Source organism: Diabrotica undecimpunctata, chromosome 1 (assembly GCF_040954645.1).
Source record: "Diabrotica undecimpunctata isolate CICGRU chromosome 1, icDiaUnde3, whole genome shotgun sequence".
NCBI lineage: Eukaryota > Metazoa > Arthropoda > Insecta > Coleoptera > Chrysomelidae > Diabrotica > Diabrotica undecimpunctata.
The window spans coordinates 12,624,944-12,647,046 of record NC_092803.1 but is presented as its reverse complement, the minus strand read 5'-3'; the positions used below and the strand labels follow the sequence as shown (position 1 = coordinate 12,647,046).

General features: G+C 33.6%; 3 protein-coding genes across 3 annotated transcripts in view; 2 read left to right on the top strand and 1 right to left on the bottom strand.

Annotated features, from left to right (window-relative positions):
• Nucleotides 1-22,103, bottom strand: part of LOC140444752 (probable cytochrome P450 6a14) — a 190,891-nt gene that overhangs the window by 54,256 nt on the left and 114,532 nt on the right. The window lies entirely within an intron of this gene.
• Nucleotides 1-22,103, top strand: part of LOC140444303 (uncharacterized) — a 65,442-nt gene that overhangs the window by 25,441 nt on the left and 17,898 nt on the right. The window contains exon 5 of the mRNA XM_072536228.1: nucleotides 233-394. Within this exon, the coding sequence (XP_072392329.1) occupies nucleotides 233-394 (162 nt within the window). The remainder of the gene's footprint in view (nucleotides 1-232; nucleotides 395-22,103) is intronic.
• On the top strand, nucleotides 4,231-20,972 carry LOC140444780 (cytochrome P450 6a2-like). Its single transcript, XM_072536544.1, has 4 exons — nucleotides 4,231-4,846; nucleotides 11,333-12,034; nucleotides 12,524-12,775; nucleotides 17,372-20,972. The coding sequence occupies exons 1-4, from the start codon at nucleotides 4,432-4,434 to the stop codon at nucleotides 17,533-17,535; spliced, it is 1,533 nt and encodes a 510-aa protein (XP_072392645.1). The 5' UTR covers nucleotides 4,231-4,431; the 3' UTR covers nucleotides 17,536-20,972.

Sequence of the window (22,103 nt, the reverse complement as noted above, 5' to 3'; positions counted from 1 at the left end):
TTACATGTCTGAGAATCTACTGCCTACAAGTTTGATTCCTAACTATAGCTCTTTAGATTCCGCTTAGCTTCGTTTAATTTTGTCCATAAACTTTAGTTTTTCTTCGTCTATTACCTTTTTAGTTAATATAGAAATATTATACAAATATAATTATATTATTAACATTATTAACATATTATAAACAAAAAAGTTTAAAATATTTTATATAAATGTTATTAATGTTTGATTTCAGGTTCAAGATTTGGACTGATGCAAACGAAGGTTGGGCTTGTAGCGGTTTTAAAAGACTTTAAAGTAACACTCAATAAAAAGACTATACTACCCATAACGTACTCACCAAAAGCTGTAATCATTAGTGTAAATGGAGGCTTATGGATAAATTTGGAACCAATAAAATAAATAGAATGTCTGTGCATAGAATACTGTTAAGTTTGAAACGTTTTAGAAATAATTAAATTATGATCTACAATTTGTGGGTAATTTATTGTATTTCGTATGTTTATAGCAATCTTCCTCTACTTTCAATGATCTCTGATAATTTTGATACAACTTTTTCTCATCAGAAGTTTAATTTTTTTATTTAAAAATGGGGTCGCTGAACTATGATTAGTGAAAGAAAGTTAATTATTACTCACCATAGAAATGGATAGAGCGTTTGTTTGTTTGTTTCGATTGAGCCTTAAGTGACACTGAATATGGAATCAAAATCAAAGGACAGACTATTAGTAATCTTTGCTATGCTGATGATACAGTCATAATAGCTGAGAGCCAAGAAGCGCTACAACGACTAATAGGTAGAATAAACACTGAAGGAGAAGGACTGGGCTGGAAGATTAATATAGACGAATGTAATGGTGGTTAGCAGAACACGAAATAGGCAATTAAATATAAGAGTAAACAATAAGAACATCCAAAAGGTCCCCAAGTTCAGATATCTCGGTAGTTGGATAACTGAAGATCTAGATCCAGACATAGAGATACGTAGCAGAATTGAGCAAGCCAGAACACAGCCTTAACTTAACTTTTCGATATCGCTTTATAAAATGTTACATTTACTCCATACTGCTATATGGTGTAGAAACCTGGACCATAAAGACCAATGTGATGAACGATTGGAGGCCTTTGAAATGTGGGTATTTAGAAGACTACTTAAAATTCCCTGGACAGATCACACAACAAATGTCGAAGTATTAAATCGAATGGGCAGAGAACGAGAATTGCTGCCAATAATAAAAAGAAAAAAAACTGCTTATCTGGGTCATATATTTAGTAATTCCAAGTACCAGTTCTTAAAGCTTATTATGAAATGGAAGATAGAAGGAAAACGGGGCATCGGAAGAAAGAAATAATCATGACAAACATAAGGAATTGGACAAACCTCGATGTCTATGCGCTCTTTAGAGCCACACAAGACCGAGAGGAGTATGCCAGCATTGTCGCCAACATCCACTAATTGGATAGTGCACCATAAGAAGAGAAGAAGATAGAAATGGATATAGCCAAAGAAACATATCCAAAATGGTAAATAAATATTCAACAGTTGAGCAAATTGTTGAAAGTTACCGAAATGAAAGTAGAGTTGAAAATAAATAAAGGTTAGCTAAAAATAAGGTTTTTACCTAACGTGAACAAAGATGGCTTGACAGAGAAATAGAAAATAATCCTTTAAATGCTGCATCAAAATTTTGAGATTAGGTGGAAAGACAGTTTGGAAAAGGATGTAACCCCAAAACAATTAGACGGATATTACGAAAGAATAATATTATATGGTCGAACTGCTAAAAATAAACCTTTTATTAACCAAAGAGACAGGCGTATTAAATTGTTGTTCGCCAGGGAGCATATCAATAAAGATTTGAGCTTTTAGAATTCAGTAATATTTGTTGATGAAACCAAAATATACTTGTTTGGGTCCGATGGAAACATATCGGTGTGGGGAAAGTCAAATGAAGAACAAAAATTAAAAATTAAGAAAGCTACGGTAACTCACGGTGAAGGTGAGGTCATGATGTGGGGGTGTATATCGTTCGCAGGAGTAGGTAAAATGCATTTTATTAAAGAGTATATAAACCAATACGTGTATTTGGATATGCTAAGGCGCGTTAGTGCTTAAATATTATTTTTAAGGAGTTTTTATTAGGAGCAGTTTTATCAGGACAAAGATCCAAAACACACGTCATATCGGGTTCGTACTTGATTGCTTTAGAATTGCTGAAATGTTATTAAAACGCCAGCCCAGTCACCAGATTTGAATGGTATTGAACATTTGTGGTTTTCATTAAAAATAAAGTAAATAGTACCCCAATATCAAATAGAAATGAATTGAAAGTAAAAAATTACTGAAGCTTGGGACATAATTTCCCTAGAGTACACTAGAACTAGAAAGCTGGTCGAATCAACGCCTAGACGACTACAGGCTGTAATGGATAATGAAGGAAGATTTACAAAATATTAGCAATCATTTTTCAATGCGTCGAGTTTGTTTTCTTTATTAATTTTCTTATTTTAAAGTTTGCATCGTTTTAGCTGTGACATTAAAATCATACATAAAATAACTAAATATTTCTTGTTATTTAAGTATGGCATATTTGGAACCCAAAAAATAGTTTATGCTACACTTGCGATCATAACATCCGAGTCACCTTGAAAATTTCAAGTTTCTGGAATATTTTTGCCTGTGATGCAGTAATTTCAATGACTAATATCGTGTATTGCCTCCACTTGCTTTAATGACCTCTTGCAGACGACGGGGCATGTTCTCAATTTTTTTCTGGATAATATGTTGTGGTATGTTTATTCCACTCTCTCACTAACAGATCCTTAAGCTCCTGTCCGTTGTTAGGAGGAGATGTTAGGGGTTGAATACGTTTTTTCAAATCGTCCCAGACATGTTCGACAGGATTTAGGTCCGGAGATCTAGCTGGTCAGGCTAACCTCGTAATTCCAACCTCGTCCAAGTATTGCATACTGATCGTGGCAACGTGGATTCGAGCGTTGTTCTGCATAAAAATCGTGTGTTTTCTCCAAGCCTTGTCATGGTATGCATAACTTATTCTTCTAGAATCTCCGTAATGTCCCTTCGTGCAGTTAAGGACTCATTTTTGATGAAGGGTAATTCTGTGCGGAAGTCGAAAGATACACCTCCCCAAGCCATGACCGAGCCTCCACCAAATGGCATTCTTGGAGCAATGCAAGCTTGTGAAAATCATTCACCGGTTCTCCTTCAAACTCTTACACGTCCATCGGATCCAGTTAGGCCGAAACGGGATTCATCTGAGAATAACTCTTTGCTCCAATCGTTAATTCCCCAATGCGCGTATTGTCAGCTTGTCGTGCAACTCGATGCGCCAGGCGAAGTGGCGGTCCTCTAGCCGTTACCCGAGATGATAGTCCAAAAGAACGATGTCTTCTCTTGACTGTTACAGCGCTAACATTGCGATTTCGTACTTCCTGTAGACGATTTCGATGCATAATCGCAGTTGAGGTCCGGTTTCGTAAAGCCTGAAACACAAGAAAACGGTCATCTTGTACCGTGGTCATTCTTCTTCGTCCAGAGCCAGGTCGTCTGGATAGCAAACCCTTCTCCTGAAAGCGTTGAAGCACTCGTTGAACCGAAGAAAGGCTTACGCCAACAGTTCTTGCGACTTGCCGTTGAGTGTGACCGTCTTTCACAAGCGCAACAATTTGTGTCGTTTCAACGACAGTCAAGAGTATTTTTGGCAAAAAATAAACAATAATAAACACTAATAATGGCACTAATAAACACGAATGGTGGCAATAATAAACGTTTGTTCGTTGCCTTTGAACAGAAAGTCGAAGCACAAATGAGACATTTAAAACAAGCGGCAGTTACAGGTACCGTTCATTTTGGGAAGTGTGCGCTTTCCTGCGAAATCGGCACTATTAAAATTCTTTGTTGCAAAGGAAACCGCTAAGTCGACAACAATTCCCAGAAACATGCATTAGTTTGTATTTGTGTTATTATTATTTACGATAAAGCTCATTAAAAATTAAATATCGGTGATTTTCAAAGTGACCCGGATTTTACGATCGCGAGTGTATTTTAGAAGACTTATAGTAATTTAATTTCAGTATGTATTTTTTCTCGAGCCACTGACACAAGCTAGTTTTATTGAGTAGCGACTGCATCATTTAAGTTGTGAGCCACTGTATACAAATATATCGCTATTTTTTGTTTTACACGATTACGCTAATTAATTATTTATCATCTCTATAAATATTAATTCTTGGTCACAACTTTTTAACATAAGCGTCATTAGCCTATATAAAAAAACTGCAAGAAAGAAATGCTTATCATTACACGATCAATGAACTCAATGCATGTTTACTGCAGATTATACCGTATACATTTTTCATATAAAAAACAAATTTTGCAAAATATATCAGTCGCAAAGAATTGTATTTTGAACGATGCTTTTGCTGTTCCTTTTATTTTTGCCCCTAGCCATCTATGTGTATCAAAAATGGCATTACGACTATTGGAAAAGACGTGGTGTGTATCAAGTACAACCACACTTCCTTTATGGAAATTTAAAAGATTTTTCTAATGGTAACTTGTGCATCTCGGATCAATTGAAAAAGTTGTATAACGAGTTTAAAAGTAAAGGGTTGAGGTATGGAGGGTACTACGCCTTCATGAAACCTACTTTCATGCCAATCGATGTCAATATTGTGAAGAATATTCTGCAGAAGGATTTTGGGCATTTCGTAAACCGTGGCATTTATTTCAATAAAAAAAGATCACCACTTTCTGAACATCTCTTTACTTTGGAAGGTGAGAAATGGAAGATCTTAAGGGGAAAGTTGACTCCTACATTCACCACAGGTAAGATATTTAATATATCAAATATATCTATTAAATCTGATACTGCGCTAAATAATTAAATCTGACAAGATGAGATTTTGGTCATAAAATAGTTAACATCTGAAGAAAAAAAGAAGATTGAATGGTGAATTTAAACGGTAAAAAAAATTAAATTGTGTGAATTAAAAGTAATTTGTGTTTTCGAAAGTGTTTAAGAAAAGTGGTAACAATATCTATTCCATGTATGCTGATTGGTAGCAGTATCTACCAATCAGCGTACATGGAAGCAGTAGCTAGGAGAATTCAGTATCAAGAAGAAGATAGGAGTTTTGGATATACCAAATAAAATTATATGATAGAAATGTCAATGTAAGATTCCCAAGCAATAATAGACACCGGAAGAAAAAGAACAGAAATAATAATAAGAAAAATGGAGTAGGACAAGGAGATGTGCTCTCAATAGTACCATTTATTGTATCACTAGAGAAGATAATAAAAAAGCTGTCAAACGCAGGAACTATAAAGAATAATGCAGTACAAATAATAGGATATGCAGACGATATAACCATAGTAGTAACAGATAAAACGGCACTAGAAAAACCTTCCAAGAAATAGAAAACGATGCCAAACTGAGAGGACTAAAAATAAATGAAAATAAAACAAAATACATGAACGTAAGCAAGAAAAAGACATAAATGACAGAACTGATAATAGATAAACGCAGTTTTAAAGAGGTTGAAACATTCAAAATTTGGGAGTATATAGTCAATAGAAGAAATAAAAGTGTAGATATAAAAAGAAGAACTCAAGCGGAAATACAGCGTTTTATGTAAATAAAAAAATGTTTAAAGGTAAGAAGATAAAACCAATAGTAATATATGCTGCAGAAACATACATTCATAGCATGAAAAAAAGATCCATTGAAAATTTTTAAGAGAAAGATTACCAGAAAAATACTGGGACCAAAAAATGGATGGGTCAAGAGAACATAGTAAGAGCACAAAGAATTAGATGATACGGGCACATAATGAAAAGAGAGAAGAGCAATCCGTTAAAAGTTATAATGGAATGGATACCACCAGGTAAAAGAACTAAAGGCAGACCTAAACTGAGATGGAGACAACAAGTGGAAGAAGGCTTAAGTAGTATGAAAATTAGAAATATAGAAAGGGCAATCGAAGAGAGAGAAGACTGGAAAAAAGTAGTAAAAACAGCGAAGTAGCACCAGAAACTGTAAAACCAACCCAGAATGGGATGATACCTCGTACAAAAAGGATCTTCAAGTGAAAACAGCTTCAGCTTCTTCTGGAGCGTATAGATTGTATATAGACATATTATGTAAGTATATAATGTCCGGTTTATACCATCCTGCGCCTTCTGGCTCTTTCTCCATTCACGTCTATCGACGCAGACTCCTGGTCATAGATTTTACTCTGACATTGCTTTTTGGACTTCATTAAGCCATATTGTTTTCGGTCTTCCTCATTTTTTCGCTCAGGTAGCTGCCAATCCAATATTATCTTCGGTAGGCGATGGTCTGTCATTCTATTTACGTGTCAGTACTAAATAAGCTGTTTTGCTGTATTCCATCTATGATGGTAGTGGATCTGTCCATGATTTCTCTTATTCTTTCATTTATTACGTGCATCATTCAAAATACACTTGCTATATACATCAAGATACTTAAAGTTAAAATAATTAAGCTAGTAATTTTGATTAGCCAATTATAGACTTAATCTTTAAAACAAAATACAAGATAGCTTTAATTATACTCATCCGGAATTGTCGTATTCTTATCGATGTTTAGTTAAATAGGCTTGTTTTGTTTATCTACGGCTTAAAGAGTTTTATTGTTGTACAAGTATATTTATATTACTCATCGTATTATAGTAGATAAGAAACACCTGCACTGATCTCAAAGAATAAAAGTCATCGTTGAGGTATTTTGTTTTGACTTTTTAAACAAACTTTTTATTCTTTTTATGACGCACTTTAAAATTTTAATCAAGACTGACCAGAGTCCAAATGTATCCCATGCTTATGCTGCGTGAACTATGACTAGCACTATATACAACAGTAATATTACAACAGGTACTTATATCTGGCGGTAGACTATATTAACAACACGAATTATAGACATAACATATATAAATAATAAATAATGAATAAAAACGATGTCTAAAACTGCTATATTTTATATATTTAAACAGATAATCAGAGATTACTGAGAATGTGAACATTATATGGAGCAAAATCAGATGTTTTATTATAAAGACACAAATCGAAACTTTATAAAAGAAAGACGAAAGCCAAAAACCTTGGATGACTCCAGAAATACTGGAAAAACAATTAAAACATGCTTACGTATAGTTTGCAGAAACTTTTTTGTTTATAAACATTTTTTAATTTAGAAAATCTCATTTTAACGAGCAAGTAATTTTAAGAAAGTCGTCTGTTGAAATGCAGTAACAGTTTCGACAACCCTCATATATTTAAGTTAAAAATTAGCGCCCAGTAAATATTCGTTTTTTTTTTTTCAACTGATTTTTCGGCTTCGTTTCATGGTGTAATAAACTATAACCAACTTATAAATTAAATTTTATTTATTTATTTTTTTGAATAAAAAAATTTAAAAACGAGTGTTAATTGTTGATGTAGATAAGTGACTTGTAAAGTTGATTTATACAGTTGAATAATTGTTATATTATTGTTTATTTAATATTTAGCTGCATCCCTCGCAGTTATGCATCGCAACTTATGCCTCGCAGTTTATTAAAATCTGAAGTTTAACATGCTATAAACAAATCAAAATCTGGCAGAGCCGCTGGGCCAGATAATGTTCATATAGAGCTGTTTAAGTTAATCAAGACAATTTAAACGCAATACCAATACAATGTATCCCTTTCATAGATCAACCACTAGTTGGACAATTTTCAATTAAAGGTCACTAATCTACAAATTGAACTAAACGGTAGCGGCAACTATGTAAAATTTCATTAGTAAATTCTTACCGGGGTCATTTTTATTGGGTATGCTTCGCCCATGTAAATAAGCGAAAAAGTAAGATAAATTTGCCCCCGTAACAACATAAATTGGTGCGATTCACGAGTGTATAGTGAGACAAGTTCATTGAATAGTTTGAAACATCGGTAAACTTATCAATATTTTGCTGGTCTATATATATTTACGTTCTTAGAAAGAATTTTAATGAGAGAAATATGATATCTTAGTTTATTCCTTCCAGATTATATACATATGTGCATAGGCGTAGTGTGTTCTTGGGAATATATTTATTAAATAGACTTTATTATTAACTTTAAAATAGTTTTGAGGTTAGTAAAGTAAATTTGAGGCAAGTTTATTCTTTATATAGTATTTACACATAACAGCTGCTCAATATACAAAGAGAAATTTGACAATTAATTTATTAGATTGGATTAAAAACACATAAATAAAGACTAATTTACAACCAAAAAGATTTTTATATAAATAAATAGTGTTACTTTTGCACATCCTACATTCTTGCGCTATCGTCTCTTTTTGTAATGTGGCCAATATTGTCGAATCTAGTTTCATCTGGTAAAGCAAATTTAGATTGACGTCCATGTACTAAGTTTGACACTGATGTAGCGGTTTCTTCACTATTATAAATTATAAATATAAATCTATGTCGGCTCATGTTTTCTCTTATAATGTGCATTTCCTTATCCTCATCCTTTGACCAATACATATCAACTTGAAGCAGAGTGTGAACCAGATAATACACATATGCTAATAATTTTTTTTAATCTATGTTATTCATTTCAAAATCGTGGCGGTTATTCTGCGATGCATAAATATTTGTAAAATATAAAATGCTCTCAATGCTCTCAATTACTTTCTTATCAAAAAAGAGTGAAAAACTTCAATATATGACTTGATTCCATGGTTGGCTTTTATATTATCTAAATATCAATCAGACTGATGTTGAATTACTACTGAGCACGAAGGAGTATCTGTTGTTACAACTTAAGACAAATTTGGATTGACTATTTTTGCCTGGTTTTTTCTTTGGACGTTTTATCTGTGGTTCAGAGGAATATCAAAATCAGAATCGTCAGAATTCCCAATCACTTGTATATCATATGTACATACCATATCCGATTATACTGATTCTTCACAAACAATATTATCATCAATGTCTTCTACATCAGAAACATTGTAATCTAATCTCGGCGGCAAATAAACCATATTAAGTGAGTTAGCATTTTTACAATCTGAGTCTTCTTCTAACAAAGCTATTAACTTTTTAGTAGTTAGTGACATTTTCATTTCATATTTCGAGAATTTACTGAAATAAACAAATGCACTACTATATACACGCATTCACATGATAATAGTTTAGCTTACTTCATTTGAATTTATATGAACTTAACTGAAAACATAATATATTTTTATATTTATATAAACAAATAAACACAAGGAAACTTTTAAATTAAGTTTAAAAAAAACAAATATAACGTTTACAGCACACAGCAATTCTATAAATAGAGAATGATGTATAATAATTATGATAATAATTATAATATATATGATAATAATTATATCGGTCTTAGATTTCATTTTTACGTAATTACTTATGTGTTTAAATAACTAATTAAATTTTTTTTTGTTACGCCTCTGCAAAATTGATAAGTGGAATATGATTTCGTTGAAAAGTTATCGTTAAGAGCTTGATTAAGTGCGATGTTGCCAAGTAAATACCTTCAATTAAAAATTGTTTTGGTATAAAACGTAAATCTCAGCAACATTTTTCATTTAAAACATTTTTGAAGTTATACTTCTATACGCGCGTTCGACGTTGGAAATTTGTACGGAAGTGAATCGGCAAAATCATTACATATGTAAGATATAGGTAAGAGAGAGACAAAAGATATATTTTCTCTCTCGAGAATAAAAATGTTCCTTTTGTAAATATATTTAATATTTATTAATATTATTTTTATTTTTCCATTCTGTTCAGATTTGTCATGAGGATCGTTAGGCATGTTAAATTATAAATTAAAACTTAAGAATAAACTAAAGAAAAAGAAGATGTAAATATCTCAAGAAAGTTCAAATGTCTACTTACTTACTTAATCAGTAGACCCATTTGTACCTTTCGGTGTTGGGCCGTTTAAAATACAATTCATTACATTACAATATTTGACAGTCTTCTGAGGTGTCCTAGCTCTTAACGAACTTTCTCCATTCCTTCCTATTGGATGCCATCTGTGTTGCTTCCTGCCAAGTCTTACCCTTACTCTGCAGTATCTGCGAGATGTCACTGTTCCATTCTTTAATGGGTCTTCCTCTTCTGTTCTTCCCTATTGGTTTGGCGTCCCACACTCTTTTAACTTGTCTATTATTGTCCATCCGGGTTAGATGTCCGAACCATGCCAATTTTTTCTCTTTGATTGACTCGAGTATCGGTTTGATTTTGAGTCTTTCTCTTATTTCTTTATTTCTGATTCTATCAGTTCTTTTTACTCCTATCGTTCTTCTGAGGTATTTCATCTCTGCTGCCTGAATTCTGCTCTGATGTCTTTTGTTTAATATCCAATTTTCTGCTCCATATGTCACTTACAACAATTAAATTTTGTTGTATCACGAAACAATATTTTTATTTTATTAATATTATTATCATGGTAAATTAAACGTATGCGTAAGTAAGTTAAGTATATTGTCATTTTTAAATACTTATGAATATTGCATTTTAATTTGTATTGTATTATTATATTGAATTCTGTTGCAGTATATTGTATTGTATTTTTATATTAATAACAAAATAAACAATGAATTTTAATGCAGAGTATTTGTAAAAAAACTCCTTTCATACATATATTAAAATAAAAATATACATTTTCATCAAAATTTGATTCAATTATTCATTTACTATACTCCTATTGCAGTTCAAATGTTGTTTATATACAGCATACGATGCACCATATACCTATATACCTAATTCTGTTTCTCTTTCTGCTGTCTCTTACCTATAGCATTACATATGTTATGATTGTGCAGATTGACTCCCATATAAATTTGTAACGGCGAACGCGTGTATAGAAGTATAACTTCTACCGGCAGTCCCACTGGACTACCACACCCGTTTTTTTTCTATGGCGTACAGATTCTTGGTAAATCGATTTGTTTGCGTTTTCACCCCCCGATGAGGAGGTTTAAGAGGGAAGCCCGAGAGTTACAGCGGTAAACTGTTTCGCACCTTTTTTGTTTCCCAAAATTGATATTTTTAGCAAAATTCAGGTTGTTCGTATGATTTTTAGGGGTTAAATCTCTGACGACTGGACTAAATAATAAAAAAAAACTTTTAGTAAAGGCATAAATGCATCGACCGTGGATGACTCTTTAAATGTTCAGAAAGGTGTACCTTTGTTCCAGTTTTCCGCAAAAAATACGGCCTGATAAAAAAAAATGAAATTTCTTCATACTTTCTATAATGTATATTTATTAAAATATATATGGTTTCAGGAAAGATGAAGATGATGTTTCCAATTATGGTAGCTTGCTCTGAAAACCTAACAGTTATTTTAAAAAAGGATGTTATGCTCCAAGATGCTGTGGATATCAAAGAAATAGTTTCTAGATTCACGACTGATATTATCATCTCAGCTGCATTTGGTATTGAATGTAACAGTCTTAAAAATTCTGATTCGGAATTCAGAAAATTCGGCAGAAGAGTATTTGAACCTGGAAGGTGGGAACAGTTCAAACGACAAATGAGTAATAGTTTTCCTAAATGGTTTCTGGATGCAATACGGATCAGTTTATTAGATCACGAGACTGAAGACTTCTTTATGGAAGCGGTAAAAAGGACAGTTCGCTATAGAGAGGAAAATACTGTATACAGAAACGATTTTATGCAACTATTGTTAGAACTAAGAAATAAAGGAAAAATATCTGATGATCATGACGTTACTTCGGTAGGCAAAAATGATTGCAATAGTCATTTTTTATCGCTTAGCGAGGTAGCTGCTCAATGCTTTGCCTTCTTCATAGGCGGTTTTGAGACATCTGCAACAGCAACTGCATTTACTATGCTAGAGCTAGCCATGAATCTAGAAATTCAAGATAAGTTAAGAAAGGAAATAAATACAGTATTGGAAAAATACGATAACGAGATAACTTACGAAGGCATAATGGAAATGACTTATTTAGATAAAATTGTTCACGGTAAGTGTATCATTATTTTTCATACCAAAAAGGTCTAAAAGCAATGGGAGTACTGTTTTTGGGATGTTAAAAACCAAACATATTTTTGGTACTGACAAAAAGCTGTAAATATCCAGTTATTGTCTGTGCTGTCCTTGTCCTGTTATTTTTTTTTAATATTCTTAATGTATCAACTTTCTGTATTTTCAACTTTTAGACCTTATATTAGGTTTTTTGCGGAAGTTACGCATATCCGTGTTAATAAAAACAAAAGGCTTAAACATTGAACTCTCCATTGCTCTATGTGCCACTTGTATCTTATTGATTACTTTTCTGGTAAAGGTAAATGTTTTTGCTCCATACGTTAGGTTTTAAACATACAAATGTCTAAAAGGTATGGACCAGTAGTGCAAAAATTTATTAGTTTTAGTATCAGCAAATTTTGCAAATGTAATTCGATACCCACATACCTTTCCTAAGGTATTAACTGTTTTTTATCCTTGTGTCTAGAATCACTAAGAATGCATCCTACAGCATCAGAAATAGGAAGAATATGCAATTCGGAGTACAACATTCCTGGCACAGACCTTGTCATTGAAAAGGGAGTAAGGGTAATAGTTCCGATTCTGGCTCTCCATAGAAATTCAGATCATTATCCTGATCCTGACGTGTTTGATCCGGAACGTTTTGATGAAGAAAATAAAGCAAAACGCCATCCTTTTGCTTACATTCCTTTTGGAGAAGGACCTAGAATGTGTATTGGTAAGTATCATATGCGTTTGTAAATATATAAAGTTTGTATTATTGGTTTATCTTAAGTTTTGTTGATATATTCCAACAATTAAAAAGGCGCATACGTTTTTTTAGCATCTGAACCATTCTGCAATCGTTTACATCATATATTTGGATTATAAAATAGTACATTACTACACCCATCTTCAAAATTATTGCATCATCTTAAATGTACCATAAGTTTAAAGCTGTTTTTCTTTTGAAACGTTGATTGAATTATGAGTATTTTTATTTCACATTACGCAATATAGATCTACTTCCAAACAATTAGTGTACCAATGTTTTCTGAAAAATGTTAACGTTTTGCCCATATAATAGGTATAAAAAAAAAAGTTCTGTTTTTTTATCTTATTTTTCAACACCCCGTGGAATTTATTAGAATCAGATGCTTCATCTTATTAATATTGATTTGTCTTTTCTTCAACATTTTCGTAAAAAAATCATCTCTTTTATCAAAAAATAAAAGTATATTTAAAGCATAACGTGATTTTATTGAACTGTAATACCATTGTAATACTGATTAATGGAATATAAGCAAGTTGTTTGCAATGAAAAATAAAAAAATTTGACAGAATTGTTTTAGACTTACTATATTGTTTAAAATTTAATAAAATGTTTTGCTGCTTTACGTATGTTAGTTAGTTGACATCAACCATATTTCAAGAAATCTGATCCGCGATGAATGTCTGCAGGCAATAACTTTATCCACGGACGAATATAACATGTTATGGTCATCCGTGTTTTAGCTGATGCAGTATTCAACGTTTTCAAGAAACAAATGACCATACGAGACGGCGTGGACAAGGAAGAGGAAGACTCACACCAAGTCAGTTTCAGGATTTGTGCTATTTAAGAACGTTGTGTGACAACCAGACATTTACAAATACGTCTCGCCAAAGACCGCCAGGGCACCAGCTTTAAACGGTTATCATCGTTAAAATAAAGTGCAATTTGTCAAAGAGTATCTTGACTAGAATGTTGATAACTGGGAGCATATATTATTACCAGATGAATTAAGTTGTTATTCATATAGCTCAAATAAATGTTCAAAGAATTCTTCGATGGCTAAGAGAACGCTACGGATAGTAGAACATACGACCTTTAAATTTATATAATGGAGAATCTGTAATGGTTTGGGGAGGAATATCTCTTACAACGCGGACACGGATCTTGTTGCTTTACGAAGAAGTTCCTTAAAAAATGAAAGGAATATTACAGACATTTTGTATAACTTTTTCTTCTTCTGCTTCCTCTTTATAAGCAATTTGCTTGTTCATTGGCGGATTAATACGTCTATGGAAGGTTGTCACTCCATCTTTTGGGCGGTCGTCCGATACTTCTTCTGCCGATTGGTGACTTATCTCTTGCTATTTTTTTTTGTATAACCATAGGAAATAATGTTCTATGTCCTTATATTGAATATTCGGTCCGTGATTATTTGGAAGGGGTTGGTATCATCATCATCATTTAACCCGGATCTATCCACTGCTGGATATAGGTCTCCCTCAGTCTTTTTCATGTATTTCTGTTTTGTGCTGTTTGGATCCAATTTTTGTCGATCCGTTTTATGTCATCAGACCATCTTGTTGGTGGACGACCTCTACTTCGATGTGCTTCTTGTCTCGGTCTCCACTGTATTATTCGCTGTGTCCATCTGTTATCCGACATTCTAGCTATGTGCCCCGCCCAGTTCCACTTAAGGGTCATAATTCTTTCTATGGCATCTGTCACTTCTGTTCTCCGTCTTATTTCCTTGTTCGTGATCCGATCCCTACGAGAGATGCCTAACATCGATCGTTCCATGGCTGTTTGGGTAAAACAAATTTTATTTCTTACTTTCTTGGTTAGTGTTAATATCTCTGCACCATATGTAAGTACTGGCCACACGCACTGATTAAAGACTTTTCTTTTAAGACACATAGGCAGTTCTGATTTAAGAACATAGCTTAGCTTGACGAATGCCACCCAAGTGAGTCCTATGCGGCGGCTTAGTTCGCACGTTTGATTATCTCTTCCTATGCGTATCTCATGTCCTAAGTACTTATATGAGATGGTTTCTTCAATATGCATGCCATTTACTGAAATCTTTTCGCTTAACACAAGATTTGTCATGATTTGTGTTTTTGCGTGGTTGATTTTTAATCCTACTTGTAGGGAGGCTAGGTATAGTTTCTCCAGTAGCGATACTGCATCATCGATTCTGTCAGCAAAAAGGACAATATCGTCAGCAAACCTCAAATGACTAAGCATTTCTCCATTGACATTAATTCCTTTTTCACTCAGATTTGCGTTCTTAAACATATGCTCTAATAATGTTGTAAACAATTTTGGCGAAATTTTGTCTCCCTGTCGCACTCCCCGTTTTATTTTAAATACGTTGGTCTTTTTATCTACCAGTTTCACACTTGCTGTCCCATTTTAATAGATGTATTTTATCATGTTTATATAGCGATAATCTATACGGCTCTCTGTTAAGGCTTTTAACATCTTTTGATGACTTATTGTGTCGAAAGCTTTTTCGAAGTCAACAAATATTATAACTAATGGCTTGTTATATTCAACAATCTTTTCTATTAAGTTCTTAATTACTTGTAAATGATCATTCGTGCCATATCCTGCTCTAAAACCTGCTTGCTCTCTTGGCTGATAGAAATCCAACTTACTTCCTAGCCTGTTGGTAATAACTCTTGTAAATATCTTATATACTTGTGACAACAAGCTAATGGGGCGGTAGTTTCTAAGGTCGCTGCTATCTCCCTTCTTATGAAGTAAGATGATTTCCGCGTTGTTCCACTGCGTCGGTGTTATCGCTTCGCACAGACATTTATTGAACAGTTTAGCAAGTGTCAGTAAGAGCTTATTTCCTCCTAGTTTTAGGCTTTCGGTCATTACCCTGTCTTCACCTGGGGATTTATTGTTCTTCAGCACTCGAAGTGCATTTTTACTTTCGTCAACAGTTATGTTCGGCATTAATTCTGAGCCTTGATTCTCTATCTTTGGTAAGGGGCGTCTTTCATCGGATTCACTTGTTTCATAGAGTTGTCTGTAGAAGTCTTCCACTGTTTTCACTATGTGGACACTGTGGACATGTTGTGTCTTAGAACTTTCAGACTTCTATTTTTCTCTATCACCCTTGTCACCTCTCTCATGTTATGTTGCCGTATGTCATTTCGGATTTCTTTGTTTATTGTTTTACTGAGTTGACTAAATTCTGCGTAGTTTGTGTTATACCTGTCCTTTAGGCTCCTTCTTTCTTCGATCAGATTTTTAGTGCTGAGACTTATTTTCTCATGTTTTTTCTTCATTTTAGGACAGCACAACTTCTCCGCTTCTTTAAGGGCTTTTACGATACTTTCGTTTAAAACTTCGACCTGTGTTTCGTCGTTGATTTGTTGAAGGTTATGGTCAATGATGTCACGAAAGTGGTCTATATTTTCGGGCGGAGTCCATTTACGATTGTCTGATTTTATCATTTTTGTTCGTTCATTCTTTAACTTGAACAGAATTTTTGTTCGAATCAATCTGTGATCGCTTCCAATTGTAAATCTGTTTAAAACAGATACATCTTGTACAATTTCTTTTTTTTTTTTTGGGGGGTTGGTATACAAACGATAAAATGGTTACCCTGCATCCTAGATCTAAATCCTATAGAGAACTTGGAGGATATTATTGATCGTTAACTCAGAAGTCGGCAATCATTGCCTGCCTCTCTTGACGACATATAAGTAGTGATAAGAGAACTTTGAAATTCAATTGATCAAGATCAAATATGACACTTTTAAGTATGCCTAATCGCTGTGACGAATTAATAAATAATAGAGGCGGAAATACTCGTTATTAATCAATTTTGAGAAAGAGAACTTGTTCAGGATTATATATGTCTTAATATTTTAGTTCTTTTAAAGGTCGGTAAAGTTTGTGTAAAAAGTGCTGTGTATGCTTTCATTATAACTATTCATAGAAATATGTTAAATTTAAAGTTTTATATAATCTTTGATAATAAAGATATAAGGATTTTTAACGAACATGTTAGCTCCCTCGCACTATTAATAAGATCCATAGCGTTGTTTCTATCAAATTCTACAGAATGTTGCAAAATAAGATGAAAAAACACAGGTTTATTTTTTTCTTTAATTCATTTTGTAAAGATTTATTTTATCAGTATTCTGACTTTCCCAACATCACCTATTTGATCTGCCTACCTATTTGTAGTATATTTCTTCTGACTGTATACCTCATCCACCTGAGTCTTTAATGTTTAAAAAATCTATCTCGTTTTTGGTAACATACCTTGTATTCTAGATGATATAGCAATTTTATAAATTGACTATAACTAATAATTATTGAGATCGATATTTTTCTTATTATATTTCACTCGAGGGTTCCTAATTTTGTGTTATTTCCTCTGTGAAATACAGAGTTCTGGCATCATGTGCTATTACTAGAGATATTCATGTAGGTTTAAAAGTGTTTTAATACGTTAATTATCAATAATAGAATTACCGATCTTCAAATCCTAACAAAATGCGTTTTTAAGAAGTTTTAACAAATTCTGGTATTTTTTAGCTTCCAGATTGGGATTATTACAGACTAAGGTGGGAATAGTGGCAATTGTAAAAAATTTCTCCGTAACGCTTAACAAAAAAACACAACTTCCCATAAAATACGCTGCAAATGCTGTCGTCACAAGTGTAGCTGGAGGTATATGGTTAAATTTACAATCACTGTAATATATATATATATATATATATAACTATTTTTATAATATTATACGAGGTCTGACTATTAAATAACGAGACTGATTATGAAAAAGAGTTTTATTTTAAAAATTATTTTACAATCGAATGCTCTTCAATATATTCCCCTTCCCTCGATACACACCGTTCCACTCGTTTTTTCCATTAGTCAAAGCAATGCTGAAAGTCTTCTTTTATTAGAGCTTTTAGAAGCTCCGCCGTTTTTTTGTATTTCACCTCTTCCATCGACACGAACCGGATTTCTTTTAAGGCAGACTTGATCTTCGGAAACAGAAAAAGTCACAGAGTGCTAAATCAGGCGATTACCGCGGGTGTTCGAGCACTGGAATGCCTCAAGCGGCTAAATAACGCTTCACAGACAGCGCGTTATGGGCAGATTCGTTGTCCTGGTGCTAGATCCACGGCTTGGTTTTCCACAACTCCGACCGTTTCTTACGAACTCGGTATTGCAGCGTTGCCAAAACTTTCAAATAGTAAGTTTGGTTTACAGTTTCACCCTCTGGAATCCATTCATTCATCACGATGCCGTTAAAAACGATTAGCATGGCTTTAAATTTTGATTTCGACATCCTTGCTTTTTTCATTCTTGGCAATGCAGGAGTTTTCCAGTGCATGGATTGTCGCTTAGTTTCAACATCGTTTTTAAATATCCAGGTTTCATCGCAAGTGATAATGTTTTCCATTAATTCAGGCTCTTCATGTAACCTCTCAAGAAAATCTGAGCAGATCTGTTGACGGACGAGCTTTTGGTTAGGGGTCAAATTTTTTGGGACCAACTTCGCACAGACTTTCTTCGTGTTCAATTCGTCATGTAAATCCGAATGCTCATACGACAATCTCCGCGCACAATTTCATTTATTTTGGTCACTGTTTGCGGAGTTGAAACAGAGACAGGTCGACCTGGACGTTGGTCATCTTCGCGCTCTCTCGGCCATCAGAAAACCGTTTATACCTTTCGAAAACACGCGCATGAGATAGAGAATTCTCACCATAGTCCTCTTTCAACAAATTATAGCACTCAGTCGGAGTTTTTTTTATTTAACGAGAAATTTTACGTTAATCCGTTGCTCATGTTTTTCGTCACACATTGTTATCGGCACGAGAAAAAAAAAACGGGTGTGGCAGTCCAGTGGGACTGCCGGTAGAAGTTATACTTCTATACACGCGTTCGCCGTTAAAAATTTATATAGGAGTCAATCTGCACAATCATTACATATGTAATGCTATAGGTAAGAGAGAGCAGAAAGAGAAAAAGAATTAGTTATATAGGTATATGGTGCATCGTTTGCTGTATATAAACATTTGACCTGTAATAGGAGTATAGTAAATGAAGGATTGTATCAATATTTTAATGAAAATATATATTTTTATTTTTATATATGTATAAAAGAAGTTGAATGCAAGAAAAAATTACACATACACTGCAACATAATTCAATATAATAATACAATATAAATTAAAATGTAATATTCATAAGTATTTAAAACTGCCAATATACACTCGCGATCATAAAATCCGGGTCATCTTGAAAATTTCAAGTTTCTTAAATATTTTTGCCTCTGGTGCAGTAATAACCTTTTTTTTGGCTAATGTATTTTTTATTTGTCATCAATGTTTGTTTTGAAAGAAAAAAAATGGTTTTTTATTGTTTTTATTGAAAAAAATAGAAAACAAATCAAATTGTTGATAAAACAGACATACGAAAAAAAAATGGAAAATATAGAACGTGGTAAAAAATCAGTGAAATTTCAATGACCAATATCGTGTATTGCCTCCCCTTGCTCTAATAACCTCTTGCAGACGACGGGGCATACTCTTAATTTTTCTCCGTATTACATGTTGTGGTATATTACTCCACTCTCTCACTAACAGATCCTTAAGCTCCTGTGCGTTGTTAGGAGGAGGTGTATGGGTTTGAATACGTTTTTTCAAATCGTCCCAGATATGTTCGATGGGATTCAGGTCCGGAGACCTAGCTGGCCAGGGTACCCTCGTAATTCCAACTTCGTCCAAGTATTACATACTGATCCTGGCAACGTGCGGTCGCACGTTGTCCTGCATAAAAACGGCGTTTTCTCCAAGCCCTGCCATGTTGGGCATAACATGTTCTTCCGGAATCTCCGTAATGTACCTTCGTGTAGTTAGGGACCCATTTTCGATGAAGGGTAATTCTGTGTGGAAGTCGGAAGATATACCTCCCCAAGCTATGACCGAGCCTCCACCAAATGGTATTCTTGGAGCAATGCAAGCTTGTGAAAATCGTTCACCGGTTCTCCTCCAAACTCTTACACGTCCATCGGATCCAGTTAGGCAGAAACGGGATTTATCTGAGAATAACACTTTGCTACAATCGTTAATTCCCCAATGCGCGTATTGTCGAGCAAAAGCTAGTGGTGCAACTCGAGGCACCCGGCGAAGTGGCGGTCCTCTAGCCATTACCAGAGAAGATAGTCAAGAAGAACGAAGTCTTCTTCTGACTGTTGCAATACTAAAATTGCGATTTCGTACTTCCTCTAGACGATTTTGATGCATAACCGCAGTTGAGGTCCGGTTTCGTAAAGCCTGAAACACAAGGAAACGGTTATCTAGTGCCTTGGTCGTTCTTCTTCGTCCAGAGCCAGGTCGCCTGGTTAGCAAACTTGCCTCTTGAAAGCGTTGAAGCACTCGTTGAACCGCAGAAAGGCTTACGTTAACAGTTCTTGCGACTTGCCGTTGAGTGTGACCGTCTTCCACAAGTGCAACAATTTGTGCCGTTTCAACAACAGTCAAAGGCATTTTTGTCAAAAAATAAACACTAATAATGGCACTAATAAACACTAATGGTGGCAATAATAAGCGTTTGTCTGTTGCATTTGAACAGAAAGTCGAAGTACAAACGAGACATTTAAAACAAGCGGAGTTACAGGTAGCGTTCATTTTGGGAAGTGTACAATTTACCGCGAAATCGGCACTATTGGAATTCTTGTTACAAAGGAACCGCAACAATTCTCAGAAACATGCATTAGTTTGTATTTGTGTTATTATTATTTACGATAAAGCTCGTTAAAAATGAAATATCGGTGATTTTCAAGGTGACCCGGATTTTATGATCGCGAGTGTACATAACTTACTTTACGAAGATAAAAATAAAAAACCAACAACTTGGATTATGTTGTAAATTTTCATTTTATTTTAAAATTTATGTTTTTTGCGTATATTACATATATTTAATAAGATTAACGTGAGGTTTTTAAATATCTAAAAAAAAAAGGAAATTCATAATTGGGATTCGAACTCACAACCACCGGCGTATGAACCAAACCCGTAAAGGATTTGCCAATTAGACATGACACTAACGGATTTCAAAATTGACAAATTATTTTGAAATACAAAAGCCTAAAAACGTTTAATTTTAAATAATACAAAACATATCACATAAATAATAATATTAATACATATTATATTATATATAATATTATCTATATATACAATATTATATATATATATATATATATATATATATATATATATATAATATATATATATATATATATATATATATATATATATATATATATATATATATATATAATATTAAATATATATACAAAAGGAACATTTTTATTCTCGAGAGAGGAAGAGAGAGAAAATATATCTTCTGTCTCTCTCTTACTCATTATCTTACGTATGTAATGGTTTCACAGATTCACTCTCATGCAAATTTCCAACGCCGACCGTACGTATAGAAGTATAACTTCAAAAACACGTTCTTTTCTAACCTCTACCGAAAAAATACTATTACAGCGACAAAAACGTGTTTTAGTACTGAAAGAGCAGAGACTTCTAGCCTTCCAGTTATCCAATGCTGCATTCGTTTCCCACTCTTCCCATCTAGGACGCCTTCTGCGCGCGCAGTCTCGTTATTTAATAGCCAGACATCGTATAACTACTTTTTTTATGTTTTGAATCCAATATGCAAGTAACTTAATGTTTATACCAAGCACATAAACGATATTAAAGGATTTTTTTTTAAATAATTAATATTATTTATATGAATTAATTATATAATTATTATAAGAAATAAACATTTTTCACTATTTTGATGAAGTACTTCTTTTTAGCAATAATTTAATTAAAACCTCAAATAATTTTAAAAATTCCTTTTATGGTGTGGATGCATAGATGTTAATAGCAATTACTGCACATTACCTTTTACTTTTTGTCATCATCTTCGCGTTTTCCTATAAAGATAGGCGATCCGATTGGCTGTCATTGTGCGGAATGTCCTTAACTTGTAAGATGGCTATTCTCTGACCTGCATAGATCCTCTAGACCTCTTTAAAAGGCACAGATTAAAGCGAAATTCTGAATTTGGTTTCGAAAATTAGTTTACGGATTTTATTATCAGATGTCGCTATTTCCTTCTATACAAAGCAATGTTAGAGTTGCTTCCTAAGACAGAAAAGATTTATTTTCACGTCCAGAGCGACTGCGAAAGCCGTTCTGATGAGGCCTGTTAGGCCAAAATACGTATAAGCGGATGCGCAGGCGCCCTGTACGTG